Here is a 13,118-nt window from a genome sequence, read left to right as displayed (position 1 = left end):
GACAGCAGCTAGATAAAATTTAATAGTACTGATAGCCACTATCCAGGTGACTAAAGATGATGAGTACATATTCAAAAAAGAAAGAACGATCACTACAAGCTGAACTGCAGTAAAATTAGCAAGAGATGAAAAAGAATCCATATATGCCCAGAACTAGAACATCCACACATGCAAAGCCTTTTAACTAAAGCATGACCCTTCTAGTTCAAAAGGCAAAAAAGAGTTATTTGCTTCATGGACAGGGATGCATGAGCTCTGGGGAGACAATGACATATGGGATGAAAAAACATGGGAAGTCATTAAAAATGCTTTCGTGGACAGTAATCCTAGAAGTAGAATAATTGCAACCACTCGCAATTCTAAAGTCTCTGAAGAAATTGGCAAAGTTTATAGAATGGAAAAGCTTCCAGAAAGCCAGTCAAGAAAACTATTATATACAAGAACATTTGTCGTAGAAGAAAAATTTGGTTAAATGAAAAAACAACACTTCGACTCTATTATTATGAACTCTAAATGACTTCTGGATGTTGCAATAGAGTGGATGTTCAAATAGAGTTATCTGGATGTTGCAAAGGGTAGTCTCACACACATGCATAAAATGTAGTCTCACACACATACAAAAATATGTAGTCTTACACACGTACATAAATATATAGTTTCACACGCATGCATAAATGAAGCCTTACAAACACATACTTACACATACACTCCACGTTCAACAACTAGCTAGCCCGTTGTAACGACTTTTCCCTTGACACCTTTTTGTTCCCATGGCATTATATCTTTGGGGAGGTTCTTTTCCACAACACTGATCTTCTTTGAAAAGTCTGTGAATAGCGGCATCTCATCATAGTTATTGTAAGCTTCAACATCATCCACGCCATCAACTCCAATAATGTGTTGTTTTCCGGAGGCAACCACGTGCTTTGTCTTCTTCTTCGAGGGGAGGTTACTTTGTGGGTCAGACATATAGAAAACTTGTGCGACACGTGAAGCGAGCACCCAAGGGTCATCTTGGTAGCCTAGATTCTCGAGGTCCAGGACTCTCAATCCGATCTCGTTCAGTTGGTGTTGTTTGATCCAGCGGCATCGAAATAGGGCCACCGTTATATCCCTTCCATAGTCAAGTTCCCATATCTCTTCAATGATACCAAAGTATTGGATCTTTCGCCCTAATCCATCGAGAGCCTCTATTCGAACGCCGCTGTTTTGGTTCACATATTTACTATCCTTTGCGTGGGTATAGTACGTGTACCCATTGATGTCATAAGCATTCCAAGATGTCACTTGTCTCGATGGCCCCTCCGCCAACCTACTGATGGTAATAGAGTCTATGGTTTCTTCAGGCGGTATGTTTTGGTCCTTCAACCATATAGTTAGTCGTTGCTTGTGCTGTTTCATGACCCAATCATCCGAACGGCCATTTCTCTCCGCTATAATGATAGCCAAGTATTCATCAATATACGGTTGCATCAGTTGTGTACTCTACAAGACACTATAATGCGCCCGACTCACCTCTTTGTAATCATGGTCGATGAGCACTTTTCTACCACTAGTGCCCTTCCCAGCCAGCCTACCCTTGTGATGAGAATCGGGTTTACCAATCCCTTTCTGTACATTTAGGTACTCTTGACAGCACTCGACGACTTCTTCAGTACTGTAACCCTCTATCATGGAGCCCTCTGGGTATGCTCGATTATGCACGTATCGACTTAAAATCGACATGAACCGCTCATAGGACCACATTTCATGCAAGTAGCAAGGGCCAAGCGTCTGTATCTGATGAACCATGTGAATTATGAGATGTGGCATTATATCAAAAAAAGCAAGAGGTAAACACATCTCTAGTTGGTTTTGTGTCTCCACCACAAATTCATGTAGGTCACTTAGCTCTTCCTTGCCAATCGTCTTCTTTGAGATCTTCGAAAAGAAGTAGCACATGAGGGTGATGGCCATTTTCAATAACTCTGGCTTTATAGCCCTGATTGCAATAGGTAGAAACACTGTCAGCATCACATGGCAATCGTGAGCCTTGCAGTGTGTTATTGACAAGTCCTTCATCGATACTAGCTTCTTTACATTTGCTGAAAACCTAGTCGGGACTTTCATCACCCTCAGGAAAGTGCATATAGCTCTCTTCTCATCTGGTGTTAGGTTGAAGCACGCCGCGGGCAGAGTGTATTTTCCATTAGCCTCAGGTACTGGGTGAAGTTGTGGCATCATGTTTAGCTGCACCATGTCTTTTCGTGCTTTAAGACCATCCTTTGACTTGCCTGTGTCCATCAAGGTAGCAATGAGACTCTCAAAGACATTCTTCTACACGTGCATAGCATCAATGGCATGGGGGACCTCCAAGTCTGGCCAATAAGGCAGATACTGAAAGAAGATCGATTGTTTCTTGAAAGGTACGCCTTCAATAGGAGGTGTGCTTCTATCTCTGTTCGTCCCATCCGGATTCTTCTTTCCATAGACGACGCGTATGTTTTTCACCATTCTATATACATGTTCTCTGTTATGACGTCTCTCCGGAGGGCGTTCAATCTCCGGGGCGTTGTCATAAAATCTAAAGAACAATTTGCTACGGTACTTGTGACTTGTCTTTAAGAAGCATCGGTTTCTTAGGTAAACTATCTTCTTGGATGCATCCAGGTAAACCCATGTAGTACCATCCAAGCAAACCAAGCATCCCGTCTTCCCTGTGATCTGTCCAGACAAAGCAAACAACGCGGGGTAATCATTGGTAGTAACAAATATTATTGCTCTACATATGAAGTCCTCCTTTCGGAACGCATCGTACATCTGCTCCCCATGCCTCCATAGTCTCTCTATTTCTTGCATCAAGGGCTCGAGGAACACGTCTATATCAATGCCTGGTTGTTTAGGGCCAGAAATAAGAATAGTGAGGAGAAGGTACTTTCTCTTCTGACACAACCATGTTGGGATGTTGTACATGGTCAAGATCACTGGCCATGTGCTGTGGTTGCTCATCCTCTCATTGAAGGGATTCATTCCATCGGTGCTCAGGCCAAACCGTACATTCCTTGGGTCATCGCTGAAATCTTTGTGCTTCTCATCAAACCTTTGCCACTGACTACAATCAGCCGGGTGTGCAATCTTATCATCATCCACCTTGCGCTCATCATTCCACCATGTCATGAGTGCGGCTTCTTTAGGGTTTAGGAACATACGTCTCAAGTGGTCGGTCACTGGCAGGTACCACATTACCAGGGCAGGAATTCTTCTCTGCTTTGCATCGTTGCCTAATGGAGTGTCCTTTGGGGGCTGAGATTCTTGTACCACCTTTTTTGTACCCTTCTTATTCCTCTTTTTCCCCATGGATGGTTCGTCCCCACCGTAAAGGTCATTGTTCTTGTACCGGCTGGCCTCACACCGGGGACATTTATCCAATGACTTGAACGTTTCATCAAGAAAAAGTATACAGTGGTTGGGGCATACATGTATTTTTTCAACCCCCATTGTCAATGGACTTATGATCTTCTTCGCTTGGTATGTGTTGGCGGGAACTGAGTTTGGTTGTGGCAACACCCATGACAGGAGATGCAATAGATCATTGAAACTACAGTCTGACCAGCCGTACTTAGCCTTCAGGATGAGCAACTCAAGTACGAAACGTAGCAATGTCCAATGTGTCGGACAACCCTTTTCAACACCATACACAGTCTCCTTCGATGCTTTTGTCACTCTTTCCAAATTTTCTAGACCTTTTGGGCTATTTAGTAAAATCTCTGGTCCAAGGGTTCGAATCATGTCATCTAAATCATCTTCAACTCCGACACGTGCTCCACCATCATTATTGGCACCACCTTTGTCGTTACCATCCCAACCACCAGCATCACCACCTTGTTTATTGCCAAACTCGAAATCCATTTGTGCATCAAGCTCGGCTGAATATTGGGACAGTGATTCTATGGTTTCATCGTCGTATTCCTCCTCATCCTCGTCGTTAACAATAACCGTTTCACTATGATGAATCCATACTGTGTAGTCCTCAATAAATCCTCGTATAATCAAATGTGATATGATGATAGTCACATCTGTCCATGCCATACGGTTCTTGCAATCTTTACAGGGGCAAATAATTGTATCCTTATTCACTTTCAATGTCGTTGCATGCTTCGTTGCGGCTTCAATAAATTTATCCACCTCTTCACGGAAACCTGCCTTGAACCTTAACGAACCATACATCCAAGAGTTCATGTACTCCATCTTTTACAACAACAACAAAACAAACATTAAAGGACTACTTATTCAGATATATATAAAAATTAATCAAAGTAATAATTATTTGAGAATAATTGTATATACCTCAGATATATATGAATATAAATCTAATATAATTCAATGAAGCATACAAACACACCATGGTAGAGGAAAATTAATTAATGGCCCATTTATCCATAAATAATTAAAATATATATTTATTGATTACAATAAACAATTTCAAAGACAACAATTAGCAATAATTATACTTTACCCAATATCTTTTGTACAAACCCTAGTCCAATTTTATTAAACATAAATTTACAAAAACGAAATTAATAAAAAAACCAAACCCTAGATCTAGATCACATGCACATGAAACATCCATAAAACTAACTAATGTTTCACTAAAATCAAGAAACATGGACCAAATAAGGGTATGGTCTTGTTCCCCTCCCTAATTTACCCTAGTACATTTAAAAGTTAGGTCTAATTTGCTCATAAATAACTCAAGCACCATAGAAGAGAGAGAAAAACAAAACTCTAATTATTCACTAATCAACCATTAAAACTTCAAAAAAATGTGGAATAGCATTTTCTTACCTTCTACAACCTCTCCACCAAAGAATTTGAGATCAAAACCTTTCCCCTTAGTAGAGCAATTTTTGGGAGGTGCCCAAGGCCTTCCCACCTTTATTTTACGGGTTGGAGTGAATGACCCGAGGAGGAAGAAGGTGCTTCCTCAGTTTTATATGTGGGCCATTTGTAGGGACGGCGGGTGATTGAGCCGCCCCTACAAATAGGAGCTATAAATACGTGGCTATTTTTAGGGGCGGCTCAATCACCAACCGCCCCTACAAATAGAATTTCCAGGGGTGGCTGGTGATTGAGCCGCCTCTACAAATCAGACCCTATTTGTAGGGGCGGCTCGTAACACCAGCCGCCCATGCTGTTCCATTTATAGGGGCGGCTGGTGTCTAGGCACCCGAGCACGCCACTGTAGGGGCGGCTCCATCACTAGCCGCCCCTACAAAAAAATTGATCCATTGCTAAAAATCGTTTTCTACGTAGTGCCAGAGACGGTTTCTATAGGCTAGCCAATGCCATTGGGCCCTTTGACTAATTCCAGATGTAGATCTTTGCTAGGGACACCTAAAATCATTTTTTATAGTAGTGTAATACATTGGAACTAATGACGAAATTAAGTGTTGCACTACTCTTGAAGGCGATGACATATATATATATATATATATATATATATATATATATATATATATATATATATATATATATATATATATATATATCGCTAATGCTTGCCCACCGGTGTTCGCCCCATACGGACGCCGCACACCCAACTTCTGATGCGCTCTCTCCCTAAAAAGTATCTCCCGCTCGTCCCACTTCGCCTTGCAGCCGCGGCCATCGCCGCTCGCGGCCCCATCCTGCGTCTAGGAACGTCAATCCACCACCGCGTGCGCCCCCATCCTGCGCCTGCCCGTCCAACTCCTCCATCCCCCTCGCGCGCCCCATCCTATGCCGCGTAGTGCTGTCGCGTCCCACTCCACCTCGCCATCGTGGCCATCCACCCGTCGTGCCCCCATCCGCGCTCACCCATCGCGGCCACGGCGTGCACCGTGCCACCACACCACCCCGGCGTCACCGATAGAAGGTCATCGCCAGCCAGGGCATCGTCTCCCGTGGTCGGCCAAAGACACCACGACAGGAGGACTCGTATATTGCAAATGCATGTTTCAAGTGTTTCAGAGATGTATGTTGCAAGTGTTTTATGTGGATGTTGCAAAAGTAGATTGTGATGTTTCACATGTTGCAAGTGTTTTAGAGGTATGTTGCAAGTGTTTCAGAGATATGTTGCAAGCGTCTATACAAAATGTTTTATCTGTTTTAGACGTATGTTATAAGTGTTTTATTTAGATGTTGCATATGTTGCTGTGGCTATACACATATGTTGGAAGTGTAGGTTACAAATGTTTCACCTGTTTCAGACGTATGTTGCAGAAGTGCTTCATGTTGCAACATTAATAGGCGCAGGAAGCGAGCACAAGCAGAGGCGGTTCCCGCGGGCTCAGACGGTCTCCGCGTGCATGTGGGTAGCGAAGCGGGTGTGGGTGGCCCCCACCTGCATGCACAACAGCAGGCATGGGTCCGCAGCAGCATGCGGGGGTGGGCGGGCAGGCGCAACAGTCGCTACCGCATGCAGAGTGGGCACAACAGGCACAGGAGGCAGGGCAAGCGTGGGCGTTTAGATGGGGGCTAGCGTCCGAACGTCCCGGCGCTAGTCACACGAACATATGTTGTTCTTTTTGTGAGGAACAACCTCCGTGTCCTAAAAAGACGTAATTCTAGGTTTGGATTGATTCATCAAACTTCCTTAAATTTGACTACATTTGTGAAAAATATTATTAGCTTTAAGTTTTGGACTACAAATACTTATAATAGGAAAATTATATTTTCATAAGAAATATTAATAAATTTTTGTATAAATTTGGTCAAATTTAAAATTGTTTGATTTCTCAACCTTCCGGAGGGAGTAACATCCTCTCATTGATTGAACGATGAAAATGAAAATGACATTATTTTGACATATGGTGTTATGTGTCATGATCATCCTCGTGGTTATGGATTTTTAGTTTCCGCGCGCATATCCTCCGCTTGTTGTGTAGTGGATGTCGGCAGCATCATCCACGGGCCACCTCGTGTGCCTCGTGCCTTCGTTATTCAGTGGTGGACATGGAGCTAGCAGGCGTGTACCATTTCTTTGCACCATCAGCATTTTTTCTATTTGCTTTGCTTGCACCATCTACCAACTACCAAGATAAGTCTACCATACGACCATTACACTTTTCCTACCTTCATCAGCTCTATGAATAGCGCACTCTCGCTCTGTGCATATATACAGCTAGCGGTGCTGTATCAGAAGCATAAGAAGCCTCACTTAAGCTACTCATCATATCCAGCGAGCATGAGCTCGTCGACGGCCGGCGAGAAAAGACGTCATGGCCGGAGGTGGTCGGGCTGAAAGTGGAGGAGGCCAAGAAGATGATCCTCAAAGACAAGCCTGACGCCGACATCATCGTGCTGCCCGTCGGCACGCCTGTGACCAAGGATTTCCGCCCTGACCGGGTCCGCATCTTCGTCGACACCGTTGCCGAAACGCCCCATGTTGGCTAGTTGCCCAGCTGTCTTTTACTCCGTCCACAACATAATAAAACATATATAATGTATAGTAAAAAGAATAACTCAGAAGATGCCATGATCTATCGTATGTACCCTGTTCATGCGTCTTCTGAATGGATCCGGATGTGATGTGTGTTTTACTTTCTATGAATGGTACCATATTATACTACAATAAAATAACAACGCTCCTGTTCCGGCATATCGTCTTTCTGCATATGGAGAATTAATGTGTTACCACTGTTATTTATGTCTAAAAGCACGTTCCAATCCTTGCATGGATGAACGTACGTACGTACGGAAGTGATGATGCACAAATCATTCGGACACAAATGTGCCCCAATGAAAAGTGCAGCTGACCACAGATGTGCCGATTGCATTTTTTTATAAGAAACTTCCTTGCACTTAAGAACAGAGTACAGAGAGTAGCGCCAATAAAAGGCTCCCAATTTACGGAGGTGAGTGCTTCATTAACCACCAGGCACTGATTAACATGAGCAACATGTGTGCAAGATATAGTAGTTTGAGAGGGATGAGAAGACAGAGATGTATGAGCTTGTTTGGCTAAACTATGAGCTGGATGATTTAGAGCTCTTGCAATCTTGTATAGCTTGTTAAGGTTGTATCTATATTTAATTTGTCTGAATGAAATCCTGTGTGAGGGATGAGAAGATAGAGATGTATGAGCTTGTTTAGCTAAACTATGAGCTGAATCCTTGCAAAAAAAAAAAAAACTATGGGCTGAATGATTTAGAGCTCTTAGCTTGCAATATTGTAAACCTTGTAAAGGTTGTCTCTATATTTGTCTGAATGAAATCCTGTGTAGTTGTGCGATGTTCTTTTGTTCAAGTAAAATGAAAAGGACCACAGACACTACCTCTGTTCGATCATATACTATATAATATATGTAACAGCGCAGAGCTCTGGCTACTTTGTACATTTTTAATGGCATCAAACTTTCATATGTCTCAATCGCCTAAACTGTAAGGTAACGTTGAACTGGAAAGAAAACAATTTCAATCACTACAAGTTAGTAGACAGAGTCCTTTATTTAACTTTGAAATCTGCACAACCGTGTTGACAAAAGAGGATTGGGAATTCCTGGCCGCATTACACGCATTCAGCTTTGACAAATTTGATGCGTCCTTCATCTTCCACGATCGATATCCGTTACAGATATTGTTGTTTAAGCCTTGTTTAGTTTTTCCCTAAAAATTTACACCATATCACATCGAATGTTTGAACACATGTATGAAGTATTAAATATAGACTAAAAAAATAACTAATTGCACAGTTTTGCGACTAATTTACGAGACGGATCTTTTAAGCCTAATAAATCCATAATTCGACAATAAAGTGGTACAGTAACACATGTGCTAATGACGGATTAATTAGGCTTAATAAATTCGTCTCGTGGTTTACCGACGGATTCTATAATTTGTTTTTGTATTAGTATCTGATCACCCCATGCGACACCCGATGTGACATTCCAAAACTTTACACCGTGAAACTAAACAAGGCCTTAATTAGATCGGTGGATTATCCCGTTTGCATGTCCAACACGTTAGCTAATAAGAAGCCAACAGCTGTGCAGCATCTTCGCGTGGCATCTTTATCAATGATGGTGAAGAGATCAAAAAAGGTTGCATGTTAAGCTGTGTGTCTGAACATATGACATGCGCGCATTTTGCCGTACCACAGCTAGCTAGAACACGTACGACTAGTACTAGCATAATATATACCAGCCATGCGTTCAGTAGAAAGATCAAAAGGTTGCACGTTAAGCTTGCGTGGCTTGTGACTAATTCAGATCAAGTTTAAGTGTGTGTCTATTCTCTATTGTCAACAAGATTGCTTGTGGATTGGGATGTCTGCGTTCAGAGGAAAGCAGAGAACAGGTCATCCGATCCATTCATCTCCATCGTACATGCACCCTGCAGGCTGCAGCAGCTACTATAAATACCTCACCGGTGCATACTCGCTTCATATAACCAGCAGCAGTACAAAGAAGCACGTACGACAGCAATAAGCAAACACTTGCCCGTGAGTGTGCCTTTCTATACCTTACGCTTTTTTGCAATAATGTAGTAGTAGTAGTCTGTTTCCTTTTTTTGCATCGTCATCGATCAACTGATTCGCAGTTAATCTCGCGACCCACGACGACGACCATGAGCTCCACGGCGGCGGTGACGACAGCACCGGGGAGCGGCGGCGCCAAGACGTCGTGGCCGGAGGTGGTTGGCCTCAGCATAGAGGAAGCCAAGAAGGTGATCCTCAAGGACAAGCCCGACGCCGACATCATCGTGTTGCCTGTCGGCTCGCGGGTGACCGATGATTTTCTGCCCAACCGCGTCCGCATCTTCGTCGACACCGTCGCTGAGACGCCCCGTGTTGGCTAGTTGCCCAGCTCCCTTTTACTCCAGCCACAACCGAATAAAAGATAATATATGTGTAGTAAACTCAAAATAATAACTCAGAAGATGCCATGATCGATCTATCATGTACCCTGTTCATGCATCTTCCCAATGGTTCCGGATGTGTGTTTTACTTTCTATGAATGATACCATATTACATATACTACTGTAAATAACAATGCTGATGTTCCGGCATGTCGTCGTTCTGCATATGGAGAATTAGTGTGTTATCACTGTTCTTTATGTCCAAAGCACGTTCCAATCCTTGCATGGATGAACGTACTATACGTACTGGTCACGGAAGTGATGATGGACAAATCATTCAGCCACAAATGTGCCCCAATGAAAAGTTCAGCTGACATTTTTTTAACAGGAAACTTTGTTGCACTTAAGAACAGCTAGCGTACAGTGTGTATTGCCTAAAAGGCACCCAATTACAGAGGTGAGTGCTTGCTTAACCACTAACCAGGGCACTGATTGACATGAGCAACATGTGTGCAAGATGCAGATAGTTTGAGAGGGATGAGAAGACAGAGGTGTATGAGTTTGTTTATCTGAACTATTAGCTGAATGATTTAGAGCACTTGTAATCTTTGCAAACATTGTAAAGGTTGTCTCTATTTGTCTGAATGAAATTCTATGTCCGGTGGTGTAGATAAGGTTTTTTTTCATTGCCGAAGTATTTTATTAAATCAAGATAATTGTCTTGAGCTGAGATAGCATATATAATCTCTCATTTTCTCAACTGCTATAGAAAAACTAATTAAGGCCCTGTTTGGTACAGTTTTTTAGAAAAGTGCTTCCATAAGAAACTGTATAAATTAAGAAAAGGTGTGATGAGGATAACCTGACCTGACCCAGCTTATACTTTTTAATATAAATGGGGGCTACTGTGAGAAGGGCGGTCAAAGGAAACTGCAGAAAAATGCAATGTTTGTGTTTTAATTTCAGCTTATTTGGATCATAAGTTGCTTATAAACTGAACCAAACATGTCCTAAGTCCCCATTAAACCATCCTGCAATGTTTGTAAAGTCTAATCGATTTTTTTATGAATTTTTGTGTGAAAGTTCTTCGTTGCAAAAGAGAATGGTCTAAGTAACAACATTAACACGTGCAAACGCAAAAAAGGGGTGACAACCTCATGCAACTAGGCAAACAAAAATGGTGACAACCTCATGCCACTAGGCTAACAAAAAAGCTACGTTAAATTCACAAAAGCTTACCATCGTCTTTCTTCGTTGGCAAATCTCAACTGATGACTGCATGCTCTTTTTTTCTCAAGTAATAAAATGAAAAGGACTATATATGTAAGTGCAGAGCTCTGGCTACTTAATTTGTAAATTTTTAATGGCACCAAACTTTCAGATGTCTCAATCGCCTAAACTGTAAGGCAGCGTTGAACTAAAAAGAGAAGAACTTGGTCAGTCTCAGTGGAAGTTTCACGTGAGTTTCATTTGCATTAAATAGGTTGCCACGTAGGTATTTTGATGTTATGGCAGTGTATTTAAGAAGAGAGAGAAAAATGAGTTTCATGTAGATGAAACTCTTTTGGCATGATTATCAACTCTATATGAGTCATGAAATTAAATGCCTATGAAACCGTAGAATGAAACTCTCAATTGAGAGTGGATGTTTCATCCAAGTTTTATTTCATTTCATATAACATGGCAGTCTTGAAAACAATGCCACGAAACTCTTCACTAGACAGAGTCCTTTATTTAACTTTGAAATCTGCAGAGTCGTGTTGACAAAAGAGGGTTGGGAATTCTGCCCGCTTTGACAATTTGGTGCGTCCTTCATCTTCCACGATCGATATTCCTTACACCTTACAGATATTGGATTATCCCGTTTGCATGTCCAACACGTGTCTCCAATAGCAGACCCATTACAGAACCTAAACCCGAAATGGGTCTCCAACACAATACATATAGCCTCCAACAGACTATCTATATGGAAGACCTATTTTCGGTGTCAGGAGAGGCATAACCCAAATCTGAGTATCATTTCTCTTAGAGACCCATTTGCAGAAAGGGTTGTCTTTTGGGTCTTGTTGTTGGAGAAAACCAAAAATAGGTATTGAACCCTTTGCCTATAGCGCTACCCAAAGAACGAATATGTCTTGTATTTTAGGTCGTGGTTGTTGAAGACAGTCTCCGCCGTGCAGCATCTTCTTGTGGTGTCTTTATCAATGATGATGAAAGATCAAAAGGTTGCACGTTAAGCAGTGTCTGAACATATGACATGCGCATGCATTTTGCCGTACCACAGCTAGCTAAAACGTACGACTAGTAGTAGCATATATACCAGCCATGCATGTGTTCAGTAGAAAGATCAACAGGTAGATTGCAAGTTAAGCTTGCGTGGCTTATGACTAATTATCAACAAGATTGCTTGTGGATTGGGATGTCTGCGTTCAGAGGAAAGCAGAGAACAGGTCATCCGATCCATTCATCTCCATCGTGCATCCTGCAGGCTGCAGCAGCTCTCTATAAATACCTCACCGGTGCATACTCGCTTCATATAACCAGCACCAGCAGTACAAAGAAGCACGATAACAAGCAACACTTGCCCGTGAGTGTGCCTGACTTTCTATACCTTACGTTTTTTGCAACAATGTAGTAGTAGTATGTTTCCTTTTTTGCATCGTCATCGTTTTAACTGATTCGCAGTTCAATTCTCGATCCACGACGACGACCATGAGCTCCACGGCGACAGCGGCGGCGGCACCGGAGTGCGGCGGCCCCAAGACGTCGTGGCCGGAGGTGGTCGGGCACAGCGTGGAGGAAGCCAAGAAGGTGATCCTCAAGGACAAGCCCGACGCCGACATCGTCGTGGTGCCCGTGTCGGCTCCAGTGTGACCACCGATTTTGCGGCCAACCGCGTGCGTATCTTCGTCGACACCGTCGCCCAGCCGCCCCACGTCGGCTGATAATAAAGAGGCTAGCTAGCTGCTGCCTTAGCTTCGGTTCCTTCCTTGCTTCAGAACTGAATATTCTATAATTAAAATGAATAACTCGGACATGCCATCATGTCCGTGTATCTGCCGAATAATGGATGTGTACGTGTTTCTTTTCCGACTATAAATTATTACTAAATAATGGCATCGTTCTTGCATAGATATATGTATCACAATGTCGTCCATCCTTTGCACGGATGAATATATGAAAGGAGTCGCTCCCCTAGCGCCGCCGCCGCCCCGTCGCCTCCGCATCCACCACCGTTGGTCCCCATCCCTTCCCCCTCCGGCATGTCACCGGACACCGGAGGGAGTAGCGATGCATCATTTT

General features: G+C 42.8%; 1 protein-coding gene and 1 pseudogene across 1 annotated transcript; both read left to right on the top strand.

Moving 5' to 3' along the window:
• The first annotated feature begins 9,393 nt into the window (after window positions 1-9,393).
• Window positions 9,394-9,991, top strand: LOC136514106 (subtilisin-chymotrypsin inhibitor-2A-like). Its single transcript, XM_066508086.1, has 2 exons — window positions 9,394-9,459; window positions 9,558-9,991. The coding sequence occupies exon 2, from the start codon at window positions 9,585-9,587 to the stop codon at window positions 9,813-9,815; it is 231 nt and encodes a 76-aa protein (XP_066364183.1). The 5' UTR covers window positions 9,394-9,459; window positions 9,558-9,584; the 3' UTR covers window positions 9,816-9,991.
• A 2,385-nt stretch (window positions 9,992-12,376) lies between these two features.
• Window positions 12,377-12,900, top strand: LOC136511077 (subtilisin-chymotrypsin inhibitor-2B-like; annotated as a pseudogene).
• Window positions 12,901-13,118: the final 218 nt, after the last annotated feature.

Source organism: Miscanthus floridulus, chromosome 16 (genome assembly GCF_019320115.1).
Source record: "Miscanthus floridulus cultivar M001 chromosome 16, ASM1932011v1, whole genome shotgun sequence".
In the NCBI taxonomy this organism is placed as follows: Eukaryota; Viridiplantae; Streptophyta; class Magnoliopsida; order Poales; family Poaceae; genus Miscanthus; species Miscanthus floridulus.
This window is presented reverse-complemented; position numbering and strand designations above follow the sequence as displayed.